At 41.6% G+C, this 25,218-nt stretch overlaps 1 protein-coding gene across 3 annotated transcripts in view; it reads right to left on the bottom strand.

Moving 5' to 3' along the window:
• Positions 1–25,218, bottom strand: part of LOC119487246 (voltage-dependent calcium channel subunit alpha-2/delta-2-like) — a 179,498-nt gene that overhangs the window by 47,104 nt on the left and 107,176 nt on the right. For 2 of the 3 annotated variants that reach the window (XM_037767968.1, XM_037767959.1), the window contains exons 5-8: positions 21,583–21,627; positions 16,534–16,672; positions 2,053–2,184; positions 1,767–1,824 (exon numbers count right to left, since the gene is read on the bottom strand). In XM_037767968.1, coding sequence (XP_037623896.1) covers positions 1,767–1,824; positions 2,053–2,184; positions 16,534–16,672; positions 21,583–21,627 — 374 coding nt within the window. The remainder of the gene's footprint in view (positions 1–1,766; positions 1,825–2,052; positions 2,185–16,533; positions 16,673–21,582; positions 21,628–25,218) is intronic. The other variant, XM_037767976.1, reaches the window with a different exon arrangement.

The raw sequence follows: 25,218 nt of genomic DNA on the forward strand, positions 1-25,218 counted from the left end.
GCCGAACGCAGCCTAGTTCTGTCCAGCCCGTCACACTCGCCGCCCCGGCACTCTGTGCAGAGATCAGCTGTTGCACTGAGAAACACAGCCAAAGGTGGGCACTTTAAACAAAAAACATTAGCCTCTATCTTGCTTTGTCCTTGTAGGGAAAGACAATGCACCAACATTATCACTTAGGGAGATAAATACGGGCCGGGAAAACGTTTTGATCTCATTGCACTAAACAATATCCGTTATTTAGCTCCGGGCTAGAAAGAGCACAGGAGGTCTAGAGGAGCCAAAGACAAAGCACTGTACAGGAATCATAATGTGCCGTAAGGCTGCACTTAACAGTTAAAGCCTTTTTGTGTGTGCATGTGGTTACATTTAGCCGCCCACTAATGTGCAGATAAGCATCCAGTTTAGGAAACAATATTACAAAATATTAAAACCTTGTTTTCTATACAGGCATTATCAGAAACATATTTATATTATTGCATTGATGCAAACATTATGTTACCGTTGTAGTGAGTATTTTAGTGTAGTTCAGTGAAGTACATGTAATAATTGAAAATAGTTGTATGTAAGTAGGTAACTCCTTTTCACTCCAGCACTGAGCAAAAAATTAAGAAGATAATGAGGATGAAAAGACCTCAAATCATCTTAAATATAACAAGAAAAAGCAGCACATTCAGTGGCAGAGTCTACCGACACCTGGTTTATAGCACATATATTAAAAAAGTCAAATGTGTTTACACCATGTGTGAGAAATTTGTCACAATTTGAAGACAGCATGACAGTGGTGCTGCTGACAGCACAGGCGTTTGCAATGACAAGTTAAATTTCTGCAATTTTCTGCACTTTTCCTCTGCTGCTCTCTGTTTGTGTTGGTTCGAGGCTGTCCGCTCTCAGCCAGACAATCTCCTTTACTCTCAACGCTCAGCTGGACTCTCACCTGGTGCCCAAAAACTCACACCTTCCAACACTCGTCTGGACCGGGATAAAGCAGCAAATTGAGATGTGTGTTATTTGAAATATGGCAAATTTATATAAGAATTTACCACATCTAGAGCTGATTTAGTCTTTATGAGTAAAAACTGTTTATAGTGTACTTTATATATGTTGATGCTACTTTATCGAAGTCAAACTTAAACTGAATGTGTAAATCCAAAATCAGTGAGTACGTTTTTCAGTTTTTTTGAATTATGATTATTCAGAAGTAGAGCTGCAACGATTAATCAATTAGTTGTCAACTATTAAATTAATCGTCAGCTATTTTGATAATCCATTAATCAGCTATTTTTTAAGAAAAAGAAGTACAAGTTCTCTGATTCCAGCTTCTTAAATGTGAATATTTTCTGGTTTCTTTACTCCTCTGTGACAGTAAACTGAATATCTTTGAGTTGTGGACTAAACAAGACATTTGAGGACGTCATCGTAGGCTTTGGGAAACACTGATCCGACATTTTTCACCATTTTCTGACATTTTATACACCAAACGAGAAAATAATCGCCAGATTAATCAACAATGAAAATAATCATTAGTTGCAGCCCTATTCAGAAGTACAGTACATTAACACCAGTGTCATTCTTTCTATCACCATTATAGCTGCTGAAGAGTCCAAATGTGCCAATTTAGTAAATAAATACCTCTGAAAACTTCAACGTTCAAAAACATTGAAGATGATGGATGTTTTTTTTTGTATTCTTCCTAAAATTGGCCAATAGGCATTAATAGTGTAAGAAGAAAATAAAATCACTCTGATCCTGGTAAAGATGGAACTTACCAAGGTCTTCTGCGGACGTCGTACAGGTCAATCTTGTTAGGAGCCCTCCATGGAGTGGCTGGAGAGAGCAAGAAAATAAGTTATAAGCCGTACAGTGCACTGTAGGATATTTCATATCAGATTAGATCAAAGTAATCATAATTTCATTCTGTCCATCGAGTTACCAGTACGGCCATCTGATAAGAGATTGCCAATGTTCTGCAGCCGAGGAGCCCTAGGGTCAATTTAGACGCTATCTTGCCGTGAGTTATAAGGCAGACTGTTGACTCAGTACCCTGCAGCCTACCTGGGTAGTATCGAGTCACTCCTGTGGCACTGCCAAACACCTGCCAGCGCAGAGAGCTGTCCTCCTTGCGGTTTTCAATGAAGACCCTCTCCAGCGCCTGGGTCCAGTTCAACTCGTTCAGGATGACCGGGGCTGTAGGAACACACACATTGATAAACACACATCAGACTCAAGTATAGTTAAGGCTCATTGTTTCTCGTTGATCAGTTTACACAGAAAAATAATTACTCAGTTTTTCACAGACTTTCACCCGGATTTAAATGTCCCCATGCATCCAAACATTTGTGTGATTCCTGATGCAAGAGGACACCATAAACCCCGGCTTTCAGAAAAAAAGCAAGGTCCTCTTGCAATGAGCTCAGAATATGCTTCTGGTTATAAAAGAGAGAAAATGTAAATGAGTTGCTGATTATGTGCCATAGTCCCTCAAAGTAAGTATAAAAAAAGCAAGAAATGCTTAAACTACAGGCTCTAAAAATATGTTTTTTTATAATCCGATTTAAACCCACAGTTTTGTGATACTGGTTTCTTTTTTTGCAACTGTTTTTCAATTTTTCAGAATAAACACAGAAAAATTCCCTGATTTTTAACAAAAAAAAGTCAAACAAAAAGCCCTAAATGTAAAGTAACCAAAGTGCAAAACACCAGGTTTTACTCTGTCAGTAACCCAAAGGTCAACTCTCCGTGCCGAACAACCTTGTCCGTGCCAGCAGCAGCTGAGCTGAGCACATAAGAATGGATGTATGCAGGCAGCTCGGCCGGCGGTGGCCCGGCATCCGCCTAATCTGGGTGATCTCTGACGAGTGCAGGAGGAGGAATCTGAGATGACCTTGGAGGAGGTCATATGTCACTCGCAGCATGTGGAGGCAGACATTTTTGAGAGCAAAGAAATACAAACTATTCCTGCAAAATGTCCATGAATGTGTGTCTGTGTTAAGAGGATTTGTGGATGCGTGATAATGAAAAAGAAAGCGCTTGTGAGTGCGCGGCTTAACGCATCGAGGTGTGTGTTTTGAGTTGAAACGTGAGGTCACAGATATATCTAACAGGTCAGTGGTAGTGAAATTGATTTATGGTTGTGGAGAGAAGTATTCATCATGTAGTCAACAAGAAGTGGAATAACACGCTGCTGGTGGAGGTGGAATAACTCTACGACCACATCAACCTGGGCCTCGTTTCCTCTCTACCTCAGACTCTTATATTGTATTTACACTGTTTTCACATTTTCACTTTTATGATCCAGATTATGCTTTTTCTGTGTCTAACAAAATGCATCCATCCACACACACACACACACACACACACAAACCAAACATGCTTTCAGTGTGTGTTTAATAGCAGAGCTGAAGTCAGAAGATGGGGAGTGCAATCAGAGGTTTAATAGCCACCTGATTAAAGAGGAAACAAGACGAGGCACTGAGCTGAAGAGAACTTCACTCGCTTCTCTGATTTAATTACTCAGCCAACCAAAACTAGACGAGCCTCCGAAGCGACAAGTCCGGCTTTCCTCAAACCGCTGGTTTGAATTTCAGACAAATAAACGATCATTATCCTGTTTCCCCCGTGCTTTTCAATTACAGCTCAGTGTTTGACAAGCTGTCAGTTTTAGAGGTATTAAATACGCCACGACCTTCCCCTAATCTACTGCTCACCTCCTTTACTGTAAGCCTCTGAATAATCACAATCACAGAATTGCCTAAAAAAAATATCATATTGTTTTTTATATTTCCAGCTGAATGTTCACTCGAACCCGAAATTGTAGCTCAAAATAAAAGCTAAGTTTCATTACTCTTTAGTATCCTGTAAAACAAATGCACACAAACAATCACACACGCACACACACACACGCACACGCACACATGCACTACAGCAGCACTAAGCAGTGTCTGGAGGATAGGAATATATGAAAGCCAAATTGCTGCCATCACCAAGGGGAGCTCCTCAACATGTTTTTCTCAAAATTCATAGACGTAAACACAAAGGAAGAATGGAGGAGGATAGAGGCAGCCCTACAGATGGGGATAAACATAAAAACCCAGAGAGAGGGGGAGGACGATTGATGGAAAGCAACACAGAAATTAACACGAATGAGTGGCTGCTTTCACAGCCCGAAAAGGCAATTTCTCGCTCATGAGGGAAGGAGAGAGAAAGAGAAAAACACACAAACTAAACTTCACTTTACACTTCTAAATTGAAAATGGCAGAATCAAAGACTTAGAGGTCAAAGAATTGATTATCTGTGGTGTTTTCACATTACGTAACAAATGTCAGATCACATTTGTCCTTTGCTTTTGTAGGTGAAACAACTAGCTGGTGAAAAGTTGTTAATCACAGTTTTATAGTTGGGAGTTGTTGGGAGAGCTGAGGCTTCACGATCGCTGTAAAACATTACTTTTGATTTATTGGAAAAATCGTATCGATCTAATGCTTTGTCGGCTTTTTCATTGTGCGGTTATTTGAGGACTAATTCCTGAAGAATGTGTACTAGTGAGTGACACTTCTGCCACAAACTTAATTGCATTCTTTCAGAATTAGAAAGGGAGCTTTATGTTTGATCTCTCATAACACAGAGTTTACATTTGCCAAGCGTCCAGATGGAGTGAACTAGAGAGAGAACTTAGTGAGACTCTCAGTATCTCTGCAACTTTGACTATGAATTTTCAAAACTTGCCGCAGTCGCTCCCATGACTCCGATTCATTTCCGACCAGTGGCTATACATTTTACTGATGTTTGCGCGGAGATTATCAGGGAACCAAACCATGCATTTCAATTTCATCTGGCCAACACTCTGTGGTCAAAGAGCCATCTGATTAATGTGTAAAAAGTCGTATCCTTTAAGCAGTAGCTATCACAGCGGGCTGCTGCGGCGGCAGCCTGTGTGCTGTGAAGTCCTGGCTGCTCTTATCAGGAGAGGCACTGGGTCTGTAATGATAGCTGTCCCAGACAGGCCAAGGGCAAACAGACATCCTGCGACCTCTGTTTAAAACTAGCACCATCTCAGCTACCTTGACTAACATCAAGGGATCAACCGAACTCTGGCTATGCAAGGATTATCAGCTGCAATGCTGCCCAGGGCTGCACACACACGCACACGCGCACACACACACACACACACACACACACACACACACACTCTTGACTGTGTGTTCATGATGTGTGTGTATTTTAAGGCTGTTCTTGATGTGAATCTTGTGTTTACCAGAGATGTGCTCATAAGTTTCTGGGAAATAAGTTATTCAGCATGAAAAAAGCATAAAAAAACGACTAATCGACTACAGAAATCTTACGTCGTCTGACACCAAAATGACCGACTAGTTGACTAATCGACTAAGAGGGGGCAGCCCTATGTGTCTTTATTCACACCTAAGTGTTGGTCAGTCTTGGTCTTTCAATCAAGGTTTAATAAGACAGACCAAAGTGTGTTTATGATGCCAGCTGAAACTAAAGGTGGCGGGGGCAGGACGAATAAACAACACGAAAATATGAAATACTCGCCTGCAAATATTATATGTCTATATCTTTTCTTTTATTTTGAAAACTCTCGAGAGATGGTAAAGGTTAGGCATCGATCTTGAAAGGTTGAAAGGAGTGATAAAGTTTGCCGTCCTGGTTCGGCCTCCGTGTTGTTGTTTCATTAATCCAGGTGCAACTCAACTCACAGCGTGGTTGGTTGACCCCTTAAGCTCAGAAAATCGACCGTGTTACGAAAAAAAGATTATGTCGCTTTTTCGCCGTGTAATATTAAACGTTCTGTGACGAAAACAACAGTTCGAAAAAATATATTGACATGCGATTTAATCGCACAAAAAAAACATCCTCGGTGTTTGATGTGAGCCACCTCGACTGTCAGGCTAACTCTGCAAACACACACACACACACACACACACACAGAGAAACACACATCTGCTGGTGATCTCTACAGAAAAACGGGGACATCAGAGATAAGAGAACGGAGCGAACTAATTCTCTTTGATTTATTCATTTAGGATGCGCTGTGACTTCTCTGGACAGTTGATAAAAAGACAAATTTCCCCTGGGGGGGAAATATGCTCACACAGGCAGACAGGGCCTCCGAGCGCTGTGTTGGGCTCATCTTTCACGTGGAACGCGCCGCTCTCTGATATCTTTAAAAGGTAATTCATCAGCGCGCCGCTCCCCTGACATTTAGAGCACCCTTGGCTTTGCCCCTTTATGGAGCAAGACTGCACACCAAGTAGGGAAACAATTATGAGTGGGATTTATGGAGCATCTCTGCGTGAGATCATTTCTCAACCCCCCCCCCACCACCTCCTCCATCCTATGACCCCCACCCCCCCAAACCCCCTCACACACACACATTATTCACACCGATATAGCCGAGATAAAGAGCCATCCACAGCGATCTGCGCCTTATGCCCTGTATTAATCCAACATTATAGAAATAGGTGCATGCGCTTACTGTACACACAGAGGCCGGTAATATATCAGAGCGGAACACCAGTGGTCCCTCATAACACATCCATAACGGTAATGGAGCTGAAGCTATTAGCTAAGTCTGTCGGAAGAGTCATAACCATTATCACCGCCATCGCCATGAAGCGTTTACATATTGTACTTTTTAAATAGAGTGACTAAGTGGTGGTGGTGCAGTTTGACATATACGTAGGTGACATTACTCAAACAGACAGGAGACAAATACAGCTTGTTGTGAATCTCAGTGAATTAATATCCAGCTGGCATATATAACCAAAGCCATATCTTAAAGGGACAGTTATTTTTCATACTGTATGTTTAGGTAATGTATAAAAAATAAGGGGAGTTAAATTTGTTTATAATTCACTGACACTTTACAGCTTCTCACACTTTTTTGGCAGTAAAATTGAGTAAAGAGTGATTTCCGATACAATTTTTTCCTTCCCGATACCGATCCGATACCTGAACTTGCGGTATCGGACGATACCGAGTACCGATCCGATACCAGCATGATAAAAAAATATATATATTTATTATTATTAACCTAATATTATTATATTAACTGCTGTTTACTACTGACCATGTATGAATGTGATATGATTACTATCTTTGTTGTATGGCCTGAAAACATGAACAAATACTTAAAGAGAATAAATGCAATAGAACGTTGTTTTATTATTCAGTTTGTCAAAGAACATAAATAAATGAAGCTAGGAATAAACAACAATTCTCTTAGCGGTCTCCTCAGTGGACAGCCTGTGTGCTAATTTACTTATTACTTGACTTATTACTTAATTACTGGACATATCGCCATTTTACTTGTTGGATTTTCCACTGTGAAATATTGTCAAATGGCTGATATTTTCCTCGCTCTGACTACCGTTACACTCTCCACTAGCACCGCACTGTTGTTGTTTGCTATCGTCACCTGACAAACTACCTGCAATCAGTTCTTCTTCGCTGATCTAAAACAGTAGTTGCCAGTGGCAGCCATGATACATCCAGGTTCGACAGCACAGTGAAGGCTACTGTTTTGGAGCATCAAAGAAGAATTGATTTCCTTTTTGTTGACTTTTTTCTAAATGATGGTGTCAGATCGGAGCATAGACCGGCATACTCACCGATACCTGATCCCCAATTTTGGGCCCGAATCGGAATAACTCTGACTCAGATTATATTAGAAAACCATCGGTCATTTCAATTAAAGGGTCAGTTCACCCTAACTACAAAAAATATGCAGACTGTTGGACAGTTTTGTTTTAATTTCCCCACATTTTGACATATCTGCCCCTGACGTTTTTTTGCTTCCAGTCCAAAACAATGAAGATGAATATAATTTTGTTTGTGGCGCTCGCAGCATTGAAGAGTCACTTTTACAAAATTCGACAGCAAGATGCATTTCCAGCAACAGTGTCCTAGTTACGCTGCAGAATTTAAAGAGCTGCCTGTGATCATTTCAAATAACACTAAAGCTGAGTGAGAAAACAGTTTGTTGTAATTTGGGTGATAAAGCCACACCTTCCTCTTTACAGACCAGCGTCTCTGCATCTGCATGTACCACCTCCATCTGTGTCTCTCTGTATTGTCAACCCAATTCCTCCTCCACACCCCCGTCCCCTCTCTCCTGTTTCCTCTCTGTCTCTCCTCCTTTTCTCTTCTTTGTGGCCTGGCTGAGTGTTAAAGAGCCCGAACATTAAACCTTTCATCCTGTAAAGGGAAAACGGCAGCAACAGGAACTGGCAGCAGCTCACACATCCACAAAGACAAGCTAAAACAAAGTCTAAGCCTTCCCAGAGAAAAAATGTGTCTTTTTGTAGAGAAAAATAACGTCCAGAAGATACTGTATAACCTAATTTGTATTCTTTTGCAGTGTGCTTTACAAAAAAACGGGTCTCCAAGAATTTCTCTGCAACTGAAACAGCAGCGCTTACTAATTATAATTAAAATTCATGTGAAGGATTGAAGCAGATTCACTCAGGAATAGCATTTACTGTGAGTGTATTTGTCAGCGAGGACCTCGGTTTTGCTAAATGGTAATCTCAGACTGTGAAGGAGGGGTGAGAAATGGAAATTTCTCAGAGGAGGGATGATTATTCAATATACAAAATAAGAAAGAAGGGGAGAGATTTCACCACACCTCCAGAGAGCTCCTCCAAAAATTGTTTCTAATTAAAGAAGAGCAGTAAATAACAAACACATGAAATGTAATTTGTGAGCCTGGTGGTGAGTGAAGTAGAGTTGTGCTGTGCTGACTGTTCTAATTAGTGTGCTGGTAAATGATAGTGCCCCTTCGCTGGGCACACACTATAGGGGCGGATGGGTGAGGGGCAAAGAGAGAGAGAGAAAAGATGGAGTCTGTAAAGTCAAGAATGACAGAAATACAGCCCGCAGTGTTTAGACTGTCTTTCTTCTCTTTTGGTTTAACTTTAAATCCCATTTCCCTTATCCCCCTCTCTCTCTCTCTCTCTCTCTCTCTCTCTCTCTCTCTCTCTCTCTCTCTCTCTATCGACTTCTTTTCCCCCCTTTTTTTTTTGTTGCACTTTCACTCTTTTTTTCTTCTTTCACAAATCACTTTTGCTTTTTTTTCCACACATTTAAATCTGGTTTGATATTGAGACGGGCTGAGTTGATCTCCAGCATGGCGTGAGTTGGTTGACAGGGAGGCTTCCCCCACTGGAAGGAACCTGGGGCGTGTGAAACGAATACAGGGCTGCACGTACTGCGCGTGCACAAACACACACACACACACTCACAAAGATGACATTTTACATTTAGCTGAAGCAAATCTCAAGATTTACAGCTTACAGTCTGACTTTAAGATGACAAATGTAGCATGTTATTATAGAAATCTATGGCAACAGCACAAAGTAAAATGGGAACATGCACTAATTGGAGCCACGGCATACAGTATAATTCGACTGAGGAACAAAGCATCACTCTCGTTCTCACTCTCCTTTCCTTTTATGAACACATCTGAGTCTGTCTATCACAAGACGCCTTTGTCCCTCCACTACCAGGTGAGCTGACTTCTCTCCAGATCCATTTTAAACAAGATGAGAGACAATCAGAGGTAGTTTCACTCAGATGCAAATCTTTCCCTTCTTTACAAATCGCATACGACACCGGCGTTGACTCTCTATCTGCTGCATCTGTTGCACTCAATTTTCCCCTGCACATTACATACACCCCATGCAATTTGCTCTTTACAAAGGTGAGTTGGATGATTTCTTGCCAGGAGCTTCCCAGAGGGGATCCAACCACAGACCAGAGAGCGCAGCAGAAAAATGGAGGCTAACATTCAAAGGGCAGGGAGTACAAGCTCGCTGCTGGTTTAGGCACTGATTCTCTCTTGTTAATGAAAGACTCATAAATAATTAAACGTTTTAATTTTTATTGCATACTAGTCTACATATTACTGCTGATACTACTACTCTCCAAAGCATAACATTTTAGCCTGCAAATGGGCAGACATACAAAGTTAGCAGCTAGCTGGAGAACATATAGTGCAGCATTTAGCATATAAAGAGACAGATGTTTCCCTCAGGAGTTGGTGGAGAGCAAAAACTACATGGAGACTGAATATTGGGACTTACATCTATTCGAACAACAAAAACACAACTCCAAAAGAATGCTAATATTGTACTTATCTGCTGGATGTTTAAATAAGCAACTTTAAGCAACTTAAAAGGTGATTAAGACTGTATGTAAAGATGGACGACATAACAGCTCCCAAAAGTGAAGCCAAAACATCTGGATCGCCCCCTGGTGGCTGGCTGTAGTATAGGTCATAAATCCCGCCCCCTCCATGTTAGCGGATGGGACATGGACCAAACTAAAAAGTCAAAGTACACGTCAAATACATTTTTCCCAAAGATGGTTTCTGTCATTTTAGGTAGTTCTTATCACGCTGATGTACAGTATGTTCAAGTGTTCATTTTTCTGATAAGTTAGGGGGGTGAGATGTCATGATTGACAGCTGTGATTGACAGCTGCTGTGAGTGAAGTAGTCGCAGCCGGAGGCTTGAGAATTGTACGAGAGAGGAGATCTAACTTCAACTTTCCATAACCGTCACAAGTCTGTGTAAATAGAACATGTGTCAATTTGATCATAGATTTAGTTATAGAGATATTACGGTTAGTTATTGTGTCTTTCTAGTCAAACAGCTACCGTGGTGCTAACGTAGCAGCTAGGGGGCTCATGTTAACAAGCAGTGGCCGTGGCCATGCTCGGCTCGTGATTGGCTCGGGCGGGTGTGTGGGCGGGACGTCGATAACGCAGCTCCAGCCAACAGATCACCACTGCGCAGACTCTGGCTCCAAATGACGTGGGAGGAAGTGGAGACGTGTCTTCCATCTATATATATATACAGTCAGTGGTTCAAAGTCTTGGAGCATCCTTGAATTCACCAACAAGAAAAAGTCATGGAAAACAATAGCTGCATAAAAGGTAGAAAATCAATCTAAAAAAGATGGTATACTTTGGAAAATGTAAACATATAAACCCACCAGTGAGGTCCTAAAACTAGGAAAGGAGGAATTGGACAGTCAAATACAGGGAAGGGTGGTAATCATGGTTGTCATGTCTGTGTGTGTGTGTGTGTCTGTGGTGGGTTGGGTTAATCGCTCCATGCAAAACATTTAAGCTCTGCTCTTTCATCTGCACACACAGTTGGCCGGTCCTCGCCATTCATTTCTGATAACCAAGTTTCTCACTGTGCCTGACAACAATAGCAAACTGACAACATGACGTTAGGCCGCCGGAAAAAGGCGCCGCATGCAACGGATTTAAACTTCAAATTCAATGAAAGGGCTTCCCACATTCACTGGTGGCTTTCTTTATTCCCTGCTGGGAACAGTGGCTGCTTATTCTCACACAAACACTAATGTAGTCACACACCATGTCTACACTACACACACATAATTGCTACCTTCTTTTAAAAATGGCTGATTTACAACCTTCTATATTTGCAACATGTTATAATGGACATGCAAACTGCAGTGGAATGACCCAATCTGGATTAGCATCCTCTATCTACCGTATCGACTCGGTCCAGTTACCAGCGAGATTACACTGAAACTGCAAAATAGTCGCCAAAGAATAATTTGCGTATTCCCTCGCTGTTTTCATCCTTATTTTTTCGGTGATTATTTTTAAAGATTATATTCCCTCCTCTGCAATTATTCAGCAAATCCCTGTCTCTTCCTCGCCATTTCTGTAACATTCGCTGGGAGAATAAAATCTGTTTCTCCATGGGCGACACCACCCACATCAATTTATTCCTCTGTGGCCGTGTTGCGATGTCCGTTCTGTAATAAGCAACGATAATTAGAGGAAAACTGTATGAATGTTTGACCTAAGCTAATTAGAAAGTTTGCAGACTTGGCAGCAGGAATCAGCAGTGGGATAATGAATCATAAAATGGTTCATTACTGCGCTCAGGGAACACTCTCAATCTCAATAAACGGACATGGGGCCTAGCAGACAAATCAAACCAGGACGCATGCACCGCCTCATTTAGCTGCTGAAAGGATCACAATAAAAAAAACAGAAAATGCTTTTTTTTCTTTTTTTTTTTGCTCTAAATGGTTTCTATTATTAAAGTGTCTCTTTCCTCTCCCCCCTTTTTCTTTCTATCTTTCCTTCTATCTGTGCCTCTCTTTCTCAGTCCATCCCCAAGGACACCCATTTTGCTGTGACTGGCAATTCATGCTGCCAATTTCTGGAAAACAGTCAATTTATTCAGTGCATTAACAGTGTGCACAAATCAAAACAAGCTACTCCAACAACACAGAGCGAGCGAGCGCTAATAAACAACACTCGAGTATTTCGCAACAACTGTTGAACATTATGCTGCACTTTGGCCTGTGCTCCATTCTTCCTACACTTTTCTTTTCTCTGCCTTTCCTCTGGCCTCCCCCTGAGGAGCGAGTGCTGAATCTACCCACTCCTGCTGCTTCTCTTCTGCTAATCCTAAACCCACAGAAATAGTGTAGATCCAGACCTCTCCAGACCCAGAGGACAACAATCCGCCCACATCCGTTTCCTCAGACATCCTCTCCGAGGCACCCTGCAGGCTGCCACAGGTGGGACCAGAGCAGAACACGACATGCAGATAACAATCCCCTTTCATCATCATGCTAAAGCAAACAAAGCTCCCGTGAAATGAAGGTGATGTAAATTACTGTATAATAAGTTAGATACAAGAGTACTCCTCTTGTTTAGCTTAGTTTGCACTCCTACAAGTCAAACACATTGATTGCAGCAGAACCAGAGATATCGTCTGTTTTATTCCACATATTCTTCTTCCTTGTCAAAACTTGAAGCCACATTATCCTTTATGATAGTTTGGTCAGAGATTCAGGTGTGTTATGTTAGTAACGGCTAATGTAGCCTCAAGCAGAGATGAGATATAAAGGTCTTGTGGGCTTTCTAAATTCACAACCCCCAGATTTTTTTTACATTTTCAAACTCGTAGTCTTCAGCCACGACCGATAAATTTACCAGACTTTGCGCAGCTCCCTTTGGAGACACAAAAACGGTATATATGCAGTAGTTCTCCTCATGAACTGTAAACCGACCATAGACTGTATATAAGAAGCGTGACGTCACCCATTGGTTTGTGGACTGCCATTTCGAAGCCTCGAGTTCGGCATTTTGGCCGTCGTCATCTTGTTTTTTTGCAACCAGAAGTGATACGAGAGGGTGGAGCTAAGCACAACCGAATGCTGAATAATATATATTTAGGCGACCAAAATGTTACAGTTAACTTTCATGAACTGAAAACTCACTGTGAAAGGGTTAAAGTTGTAAGACTAAAACACAGATAACTCCCAGACAGGACAATGCCGTGGTAGCAACCTGTCAATCACAAGGTAGCCACTCCCTAAAGCATACCCTGCTTTATGGTCTATTTGACTCTAAATGGGACCATAATTTACTAAATGAACATCATGCTGTATTGAAGAAGACTTGAAACTAGCGATTGAGACCATAAACTCATGTTTATAATGTTTACTGAGGTAATAAATCAAGTGAGATGTAGGGTCATTTTCTCATAGACTTCTATACAATCAGACTTCTTTTAGCAACCAGAGGAGTCGCCCCCTGCTGGGTATTAGAAAGAATGCAAGTTTAAGCCACTTCGGCATTGGCTTCACTTCTCAGACCTGTAGGTTGTCCAGTGAAACAGACTTTGATGTGTAAAATCAGTGGAGATCCCCTTTAACCTCGTCTCCACTGCATTGCACAGTCGACATCTCAACATTGTTGATTCTAATATCTACATTTGTGCCTGGGACATTTAGTTTGTTGGCAAAGCGTTATTAAAAATCATTGCACAATTGGGCAGTGACATGCATTTCAACAGTTTATTTATCAGCAACGTCTAAAACACCGCACTCGTGTGCATAATGGAGTTGGCACAAAATCTCCAGTTGGCAATCAGCACAGCAGACCGCGCAATGGGAGCTAACCAAACAACATCAATAGTAAACATTTTCCACATGTAGAAGTGAAAAAGCTAATTTCATGCACTGTACCGCTCTACTCTCGTAGTCTCCACCAGGCTCAATCAAGAGGCCTTTATTCTCTGACTTATATCTTCAGACGGGGGGAACCAGAGCTGGCACAAAATGGCTCCGGGAACAATGCGCAGGCCTGATTGCTCTATTGTGAGTTAGCTACGGCCTTTGACATCTCCTCCTGAACCAAGAGTGTCTAATTCTGACAAGATTTGTCTGGAGACACAGCTGGAGGGCATTGTCACAGACAGGTGCCATACACTGCCTGTTCAACAAAGAGAGCGAAGAGCTAGACAATAACAGAAAGGAAAAAAAAGAAGAAATGCCACTGTGAAAATGGCTGTCTGTCTGCACACGCTCCGGTTTTTGAGTCTTTAAAGAGGCAGGCAGACTGTGTCCAAAAGGTTAGAGGTGGATAACAGAGGGAACATGCCAAGCGAAATCAGAGTCCCGGAAGGTACATGTGTTCCCTTTTGTCCATTTGGCAGCTGCAGACTAAGGAGGGTGTTATGTCCGCGGGGCAGCACGGTGCCAAGCAGGAAGGGAAGGGTCCACGAGCGGGCGAGACCATGCCCACACAGACAGAAAAAAAAAATACAGTACAGATCTGGCGTGAGAGACCGTCTGTCAACTAAAATCATGTTAGTGTGCTAAAGTGATGGCTGATGTAAAAGAGGGGAGATCGAGCTAACATACAAGGTCAAGTCGAGACTGTCATCTATCCACTGCCCAGCGGGGTGTGTGAAAACCAGGAGGAGACATCGTGGTACATGCATGATACAGGTAAACCTCTGGATATGTGTTATATATTACACATTCATTATCTTATTTACCATTTTCTTACAGGGCAGATTTTTGTCTGCACATGTCTGAGATTATTCAGCATACAAAACACGTTTTAGAGACTCAATGACATAAAAAAAAAAACATTTTCAGAGTTTTTATCCTGGGTTGTGTCATCTATTGGTATACTATATATCAAATATATTTCAAAATCCCTCACTTTTATCTTCTTGTCAAACACTGACTCATCCTGGACATAGGCCATATACATACATTTATTCAATCAATTGTAATTTGGGGCGACTAGCTGACCCCTACCATCATATAAAACCAGTTAGCTTGTGGTTCATAGTAGAGGCTGACATTCCCGCAGGAATATCAACTATCACTATCACCGTTCATCACGTGACTCGGACAGGACGGGACTGGAATCATAATACCAATAGGTCAGTAGAGATGCATCGATCACCAGTCTCGGTTATAGCCGATTCTGTGCCGGTCAAATTTACACGCATGCGCCGCACGATGGTTCACGTCGCATGCCAATATTTGCCACGGCAACGGTGTCTCCCTCTCCTCTTGCTCTGTGTAGTCAGTTCTCTGTGGGTAAGGGGGCATCTAGGGGTGCTGGGTGGGTGTTAGGGGAAACTGGGTTTTGGTGAGACGTATGAGGGCTGTGTTGTTGAATATTCACATATGTTTGTGTTGTGTTTTTATGCGTGGACCACAGGAAGAATAGTTACTACCCTGGTAGCAACTAATGGGGATCCTAACTAACAAAAAAACAAGTAGGTGTGGGGCAGGCAAGAGGATGTTGCTCGCTGCAGGAGTTAATATAATATAATACACACATCTTTACCTTCTTGTAAAAAGATCCTGATTCATAAGTAGTTTTGTATAAATAATCAGATAAATAAATACATAGTTTTAGATAGATGAAGAGTTGACGCTGTATAGAATAATATGGTCTCTGATTCTTCTCTGATATGTAGGCTACTGTAGATACTATTTACATATATTCATAATTCATGAACATATAATAGAATTTTCCGTTAAAGAATAAATAATATTTATTTTACAATGTTTGTGTATGCTGTCAGTTATAGTTCTTATAAAGAAAGAAAATCAAAATCGGCCAAGAAAATTGGCGTCGAATTCTAATACGAATAAACACGGGAACGGGATGGGATTCATTCCTCTGGGATTGGGATGGGACAGGATTTTTTTTTTGCTCTGTCAGTGGATTTGGACGGAACAGGAGTTTTTTCGTGGGAGTGGGACGGGACAGGAGTGAAAATCCACTCAACATGGGTTCTGAGGCGTGTTTTAAAATATCAGCTGACAATAAAACTTTCAAACGATCGTGGTTGAGGTCTACTGTATTAATTTTTCCCCCTCGTCCTCCACCTTAATCTACACAGATGAGAAAGATGCGGGTACAGGTAAGCAGTTTTCATATCTTTGTGCTTGTTATGCTATGCCTTCTATGTGGTCATTGATTTGTTTGTGTTTAATACTTCTTCTTTTCAGAGGGATTACACTATGCACATTTTTGGCCACATAAATTAAATACAGTGTGCGCTCACACAACAATCAGTGTGGCAGAGGTCTTGAGGTAAACTTGCAGTAGGTCTATCATTGGCTGATTCAGTACATGTTTATATGAAGCCTATGCACCTTTCCACCAAAACAGTAATAGAGAAAAAGTATTCTTGTGTACTTACAGCCTTTATATATGTCTGTAGGAATCTGGACCGCACTGGAAGAGTAGTTGACCTTGTTTTTAAAATTGGGATCGTCCACAAACTCCAGCTCCAGAGACGTCGCGCTCTCCAGCGGGTTCTCCTCTTCTCCATCCTCCGTCTGCACACACACACACACGAACACGAACACGCACACACACACACAAATCTGAGTGAGCATACAAATAAAAACGCGTGGATACATAATACAGCAAATACAGAAACCGCGTTCTGTCACCTCGCATCTTGTGGCTTTACAGCGCCCATCTGTGGCTCTGGTACATACAGAACAGTGTATTGTCTCTCCGTCTGACTCACACAGCATTTGGATAATGTTAAGCACAGAAATAGCAATTTATTCCGCCTTCAGATTTAGGTGGTTCTATAGTCTCCCTCTCATCAGAGGACAACAGCAGGTATCAGAGAGACTCATTAGTAACCGAGATGACTATCACAGACACATGAGGTGCCATACAAATTAACCCAGACAATAACTAGCAACAAACACCACTTAATCACGGTTTAGTCTCCCACCCATTGGAATGATAGCATATTTCATAACAGACTGCCTCCTCTCTCTCTCTCTCTCTCTCTATCGCTCGCCTGTGATTGTTTAAACAACAAACGCTGAATATTTCTAACATGTTTTACAGCTGCTCAGTGTGGCCATTGTACATGATGAGAAAGTCTGACACATATTGCATTAGGAAAGTGTCAGATATCAAAGAAAGCCGGAAGATAAAAGAGAACTGACATTTAAGCTTTTTTTTTATCTTGACAAAGTTATCAATGGAGTCTAATCTGTGCCTGCTCCCACCGGAGGAAGTGATTGTGGGATGTGGAGAAAAAAAAAATGGCAGCAAGATATAACCCCACTCTCCGGTTCAGTTTATTGGCTGATTCTTGATCAGATTTCAGTGCGTATCTTAGAACCGCTCACTAAAACCTAGACGCATGCTTAGAAAACAGCACAAAACTAAAACAAAAAACTCACATCTCTGATCATTCCTCACGTATTCTGATTGCTGAAGAGCAAAAATGTGTGACTGCAATACGCACTTTTCATTTTTAATAAAGCAGCGTGGGTTAATTGGATCTGACATGATAAAAATTGTTTGTTTTTTTGGAGGAATTAAATCAAAACTTCATGTCCACGGCAGAATTTGATTGATGGGCCAACTTTAATTGACTATTAAAATGCAATTACAAGCTGTTGTTGGGACAAGCAGGGGGATAGTTGTGCTGAAGTCCCATTGAAAGTCAACATAAGGAACGATTCAGTGTTACGACAGAGACCAGCTCATGAGAGATACGACCACATAATAAATATGTTAGGACAGATAAATGTGGTACTGAGCAGACACAACTGGCATTCAACAGATAGATTATGACTTAAATACCAATTATCAACTAGTTGATCGAAATTATTACACATGGTCTAGCGTCAACAAATTAAAGGTTCAGTAAAAAGTGTTTTAGATGTTTAGAGCATTATATATAACAAAGGTAGAAATTTGGAAAAAAGTATATTTAAATGCACGAGAACATCTGTATGTGACACAGCTGTAGCACTTTCTATATTTTCTGTGTGACAAGTTGGAAGTGTTTCATTGTCTCACATTGTTAATCACCAGACAGCACATCTGGATGAGTGAGAGGTTGTGAGACAAGAACTTGCTGATATTTTAGTTTTAATGGAAAGGGTCCTCACGGTATATAATGCAGGTTAGACATGGCATCTGTTTTATTAGTTTTAGTCTAGCGCCCTGTTGAGAAAAGGCTGTTCAGCTGTTGTTTTTAGTTTACACCTTTGGGACCTGATGTGAGGCTGTAATCTGACAACCAACAAGTGTTATATTACCACTGTTTAAGCAGTGGTAAAATGATCTTTTTCTGTTGTTCCAATTCAATCCGGATGCTTTATTTTGTTTTATTAATTTGGAGGGAATGACTGAGGCAGAACTAAACAGGGATGCAGCTTACTAAACAAGAGAAAATATAAAAAAAATTGATGACTGTTTGCAGGTCATATCTGCCTTTAGCTGCATAATAAAGTAATTGTAATGATATGAAAGAATGCTGGCTTTTCAACAGCACTAACTGTGAGGTTGAGGTGTTTGTTTATCATTCAGTCTGACACTAATTCTGTCAATGTCGGGCAGGGAGGTTTTTTTTTTTCTTCTTCTTCAGAAGAGCCCAATCATAATTAACCAAGGCAGCGTCTAATTAGGAGCTGAATAAATCCACGCAGGAAAGACTGATTGGTTCATTTTCTTCAACCATCCACCACCTGTTTTGCTCGATTCATTACCCAATTTGTTAATTTTATCTCCCCGTTCTCAAGGTTTAATTAAAGGCTGAAGAGGCCAGAGATGACATTTTGAAGATTCTTTCAGTCCCGCCTTCAGCCAACCAGGGTTAACCTCAAACATGTCACTTAAGACCCTGTATGTGTGTGTGTGTGTGTGTGTGTGTGTGTGTGTGTGTGTGTGTGTGTGTGTTTATTTGAAAGACTGCAGGCATGAGATAGAGGAAAAGCAGCCCTTTAAACAAACAAGGAATCCTCCAGAAAAAAAACAACATTTCAATTGGTAAATAGCTGCTTTAACATATTAACATGTAGTATACTACAACTAAAAACAGCAACAAATAATAATAATAATAATTTAAAATATATATATCATTATTTATTTAAATTTTGATTAAACATTAGAATAATCAGACTTGTTATAATTTTTATATGTGATGGTTGTCTTCTAAGTAAATACTACCACGGGACATGATTGACAATATTTTTCTTCTATCAGACGGATAAGAGTATTGCAGTTAGGGCTGTCAATCAATTAAAATATTTAATCGTGATTAATCGCATGATTGTCTTTAGTTAATCACGACTAATCACAAATTAACCACACATTTGTTTATCTGTCCAAATGTACCTTAAAGGTAGATTAGTCAGGTATTTAATACTCTTATCAACATGGGAGTGGGAAAATATTCTTGCTTTATGCAAATGTATGTATATATTTATTATTGGAAATCGATTAACGACACAAAACAATGACAAATATTGTCCAGAAACCCTCACAGGTACTGCATTTAGCATAAAAATATGCTCAAATCATAACATGGCAATCGCAACAGCTGTCAGTGTGTCAGTGTGCTGACTTGGCTATGTCTTGCCCCAAACTGAATGTGATAATCACAAAGTGGGCATGTCTGTAAAGGGGAGACTCGTGGGTACCCATAGAACCCATTTCCATTCACATATCTTGAGGTCAGAGGTCAAGGGACTCCTTTGAAAAAGACCATGCCAGTTTTTCCTCGCCAAAGTTTAGCGCAAGTTTGGAGCGTTATTTACCCTCCTTCCCGATGAGCTAGTATGACATGGTTGGTACCAATGGATTCCTTACGTTAGTTGGTTTCATATGATGTCAGTATCTTCACTCTAGCTTTAAAACAGAGACCACTACAACTCAAACATTGCAAGTTGCGTTAATGCGTTAAAGAAATTAGTGGCGTCATTATCACGTTAACTTTGACAGCCCTAATTGCAGTGAAAGTGGGATCATGCAGACCAAAGATTATTTGCATTTTCACTCTCTGCTTTGATAATATGAATACGATCTTGTCTGTAGTAAGTATTATGACGAGTAAGACTTAAAAGTCATAATACTGTTCAACTTGCAGACAACAGGACAGTCTCCAAAGGAAGCCATTAAAGGAATTAAAATATTAATACAAAGAACCCAAAGGAGGCTGGTAGGTAGTTGAATAAGAGAAATAAATAAAATGCTCTTCAGACATGCTTTGGCACATGGACAGTTTTAAAAATGAATTATCACATTGCACTTTTTTTATATCAAGGGTACAGTGACAAGAGGAGAGAAATTAACAGGATACAGGAGTAGAGAACAGGATAGGGAACAGAGGAGACAAGCCTTGAATAAGAGAGCCCGCCAATCACTTACCTTCTTTACAACGGAATTCTTATCATATCCCCCTGATAGTACAGTACAGGACAGTACAGTGAAGTTTCACTCCAGTGGTAAAGCCTTAATTGAAAGGGGTCATCGTGGGAAGAATCAAGATTCAGATATGAGAGTACTGCTGGGATGAGAAATGACCTCTGACTGACCTCTGCCACTGTCTTTGGGTGGTTGTGGGGTTGGTAAAGTGGGGGTCAGGGGTGTGTCACCGGCTCGGCCTCAGTGTGCCATGTTAATGATGACTGATGTTCTCCAATTAGATGTGCTGACAGGCCCTAAAGCGCCGTGTCATTAATCACAGGAGTGGCGTGCACAAAGAGAAAATCACACCATGATTTATTGCTTCTCCGCCTCACTCTCTTCCCCTCTCTATCTCACTCTCTTCCCATCTCTTTGTGCTTTGGTGATGTCGGGGGGGGGGGATTCTTGCACTCCTCCTTGAAACTTAATCAATCAGCGGTTACGGGCTCCGAGCGTGACCTATCCCGAGGAGGAACTGCAGCCGGAGCGGTGGCGTGGTGAGAACAAACAGCGGGGCTTTTTCTGGAGGAAAAACTGCGTTACCCAGCCTGCAGGTCGTTCCTTGAATGTCATTCATATTCTTCAGTATGAATGACACACGTGATAGAAATCCTCGTGTATGAAAGTGAGATATGACTCGTGTTTTGGTGTGAGGTGTATGGCTTAACAACCCCCGCAGTTCGGGTCTGCAGACGACACAGTTAGGGTCCGTTGGGAGGGAGAAAACTCTGGGAATACGACTGGGGGAGGACAGCTGAAGTCACTGTCACATGCACGTCGGCCTGCTCTGTCACACCAACTCACCGTAAAGCAGTGTCACCTCACTAACACACACAGACATCCCAGGGGCCTGTGACCGGAGGGTGGGGGGGGAGGCATCAACACCGACGAGGCCAGGAGGAGAGATGGGGTAGGGGTTGCAGGGAAGGGTGGTAAGGGGTGGGAAGTGGAGCGGGTAGGATTCAGGGTTTTGAGGCAGGCAGACGGAGGGAGGTGGGGAAGCAGTCCGTACTGTACTCACATAGTCTGAATCCGCTTTGGAATCGTAGTATGAAATGGCATTCTCCTGTGCAGAAAAGAAAAGTGAAAAGACAGGTGATGAGAGAAGATATAGCAGCGTCTATATCAGCCCCGACCCCTCGCGGTGGCGAGCTAGAGAGAGAGTCGTGGTTATATTCCATCACACTGTTCAGCATGAGAATATAATCAGCATCACAGAACACAGGAGGAGTAGTGTGATGTGGAATGACAGTCATGAGAAAGGCGAGCAGATAGCTGTATGTATCTGGGCAATGCTTTTGTTAAGAAGATGCGATGTATGTGGCACATGTTCGAACCTGTGTTAAAAAAACACTGTAGGAACATTTTCATGTGTTGTGGAGAAAAAACAATATCTGCTGTGGTATGGAGCATAGTTTGCAGTGAGAGAAGAATAAACTCAAAATATGACTCTCTCTGGGAGTCTTATCAACCTCAGCTCGCCGTGTTTTCAGTCTTGGAAAACAGCTCTGACAAAAGGAAAGAAACAGAAAAGGGAAATAATGTAAATGTATGCAATTTTGCTGCACTATTTTGTTCTAATTGCCGACTGAAGCTACCAGCCGCAAGCCTAAGCCCCGGATGCAACCTCTCACCACCAAGCTCTCGGCCTTTACCCCGAGCGAAGACCCCATACACCCTGGCTGCTACCCTCCCTGCCGCCCTCGTCTCCTCTGAACTGGCGTCCTTATCTCCGGTAGAGGCAGGCGTGAGGGCGGGCAGGGGTTGCATGCAGCGAGCGGCGTCCGTGGGGCCTGCCTCATTATCATGAGGAGGCTGGCTGAGGGCGCGCTCTCAAGGGCGCCACAGTGACTGACTCGCCCTCACTGGAGGAGCTGTGGTCATGGTCTGATGAGGGAGGACGGCTGACGGAGAAAGAGAGACTCTACTGTACAGGTATATGGTGAGTTTTACACACGACTTACGTCGCTTTCACTGTTTCCATCTCTCTCCTGCTGTCTCACACACACACACACACACACACGCTGCTCTCTGTGTTTGTTTGACTCGTACAGCACCTATATGCACAAGCATTCCTCTTTCTCTGTCAGCCCCCATCTCTTCTCTCAGCTCCCTTCAGCGTTGAGAGCCTCTCCACACACCACGACCGGGGTCTTGGCCGGCCTCCAGTGCTAATCAGAGAGTCAGTCATCAGCTCGGCTCAGTCCCTAACAACTCAGCAAAGAAACGCAGTTATGATCAAAACTCACACTGACACCGAACATGGGGCGGACCAGCCTGGACGCAGCTTGTGTCTTTGGGTAATGAGCGTGGACAAGATAGAGGAGGAGCCGAATCGGCCCCCTGACACATCTCCTCAACTTACCAGCACTCCCCCGGCCTCCTCAGCTCTGTCGGAGAGATCAGCGGCGAGGACGGAGCTGAGCGGAAGGATCAGAGCGGATCGTTCAGGGAGTACATTGGGTTAAGGTGGAGGGGTTAGTATGGAGGCTGAGGTCGGGGTGATATGAAGGGATGAATTGAGAGGAGAGAGATGGGTGGTGGTGGTGGTGGTGGGTGCAGTGGGGAAAGAGCTGCCAGGGCTAAAAATAGCCTATGCCTCTGCAGAGAGAGAGAAGAGAAGGAGAGCGAGCGAGACTGTGGCAGAGCAACAGTGTTGTTGTGTCTGCCAGCAGGATTGATCTGGAGCCCAGTCCTGCTTAGACTGGTCCCTCGCTCCTAAAGAGTTTACTCTCACTACTGCGGCATTACAACTCATTATTCAGGACTGCTTCCTGTAAATAAACGCTCGGTTCCTTGCACCCGAGGGACACCGTCCAGCGGCTTTAGTCAAATAATACAACGGAAAAAAACATACCACACATTGCTGAGGAGAGAGTTTAGAGAGAGGTCCAACACTGGAGCTCCCTTGCTCCCAACACTTCGTCGTTGCACTGTTGTTTTGTACCTATCCCTTATTGCTGCTTTTTATTGCAGATAATATAATAATATACAGTGGTATATGTGATAAATCAAAGGAAAAGCCTGGATAGATGAGCGGAGAAACATACAAAATGAATGCAAATGCTTCCATACAGGGCACAAGAGGTCACTGGATGGTTTGATGAACATGGAAATTATGTGAATCATTTATGCTACAGTTTGCTCTCCTTCCAGTACAGTTCCACAGACTACTAGATTATTTGCAAAAGAGAATTGAAGCTGTTTTTGTGGCACTCAATACCTTTCTAACACATTTTATGTTGTGTTTTCCTTTTATTTGTCATCCATCTGTCATTGGTATCATATCTGTTTGCACAATACTTTTTTACTTTACTTTTATCTTACACACAATCCTTTGTATAAATTGCGTTAGTACAATTATTGGTAGCACATAATGCCTCCTTGTGCAACTGTCTTTAATTACATTACCACGTTTTATACCAAGTCCCCTATTTACCTTATTTAATCAGTATATATATAAACATTTAAGACATGAATTATAACATATATTAGTGCAGTAGTTGTAAGAAGGACATTTTAAGTGTGTATTAATGTACAGCAATTATAACTTCTTCTATGAAGACGTATCTTATATTATTGCTACTGTTTTACTATATTTTTAATTCATTATCTGTTTATAAATCAGCCTCAACGTAACGTAACACAGGAGGAGTTATAGTTGTCGACAAATATAGTGGTGCAGGGGTGACTTATTTTTGTAGGCCAACCAGGAACTTAGCATCGCCCAAAAAACAATGGGATTTTTCTATTATGTTTTGGATTATTGCAGAAAATAAACTCGGTGACAAACACAAGTTTATGATACTTACATGTTTTGTTTTAGATAATCTTCACAAATGAACACCACTTTTATGATTTATGAAGGGTGAATGCAGTCGCCAGAAGTAAAAAAAAAAGCTAACATTAGGCTATAAATGAACTACACCACGGTTGTGTGAGCGCGAGTATAAACAGCGAGGCTGTAAAGACGGACTAGTGTTCGCCGTGATGACATTTAGTAGTTTCATTTAGCCACCGCAGCCGTCTTTTTGAAGACACATAAAGGCTTAAAAATTCACTTATTGATGTATTTTATGTGGAAGAACAAAACCTTAAATCTCTTCAGCTTGTGTTAACCACTGACTGACTTTATTTCAGGCATCTAACTAAAAACCCATTAAAAAAAAACATTGACTTCTAGACGAAGGAACTGGAAATGCTAAAATGAGAACTCATTTCCAGGTTTTAGGACTCATACCTGCAGCTCTCTATAAAGTAATAAACACTTATATCTGCTTTTAATACATTTATTAAATGTATATACACTGCTTATAATTGCTAAATAGGGGGACTGAACATTTAATTAAATATAAATAAAAAGATGTAGAGGAATCAGGGGTGAGATTCTGGGATTTTGTAAATTCAAGCTTTAATCTGATATTCAGAGCGCGGGGCACAGCAAGGATATTCACTGGATTGAAAATAGTAATTCATTACAATACATACAGTACTACTAAGTACAATAATAATCCCTTTGTAAGCATTACAGCTTCTAGTATTCTAAATTACTTAGGTACAAATGGCAAATAAAACTCTTGAATCTTGAGTCAGATAACAATAATTATACTCATTTGTATTGTTTTTAAGTTGTTGCCTTTTGCAATATGATGAAAAT

This window comes from Sebastes umbrosus, chromosome 1, assembly GCF_015220745.1.
Source record: "Sebastes umbrosus isolate fSebUmb1 chromosome 1, fSebUmb1.pri, whole genome shotgun sequence".
NCBI lineage: Eukaryota > Metazoa > Chordata > Actinopteri > Perciformes > Sebastidae > Sebastes > Sebastes umbrosus.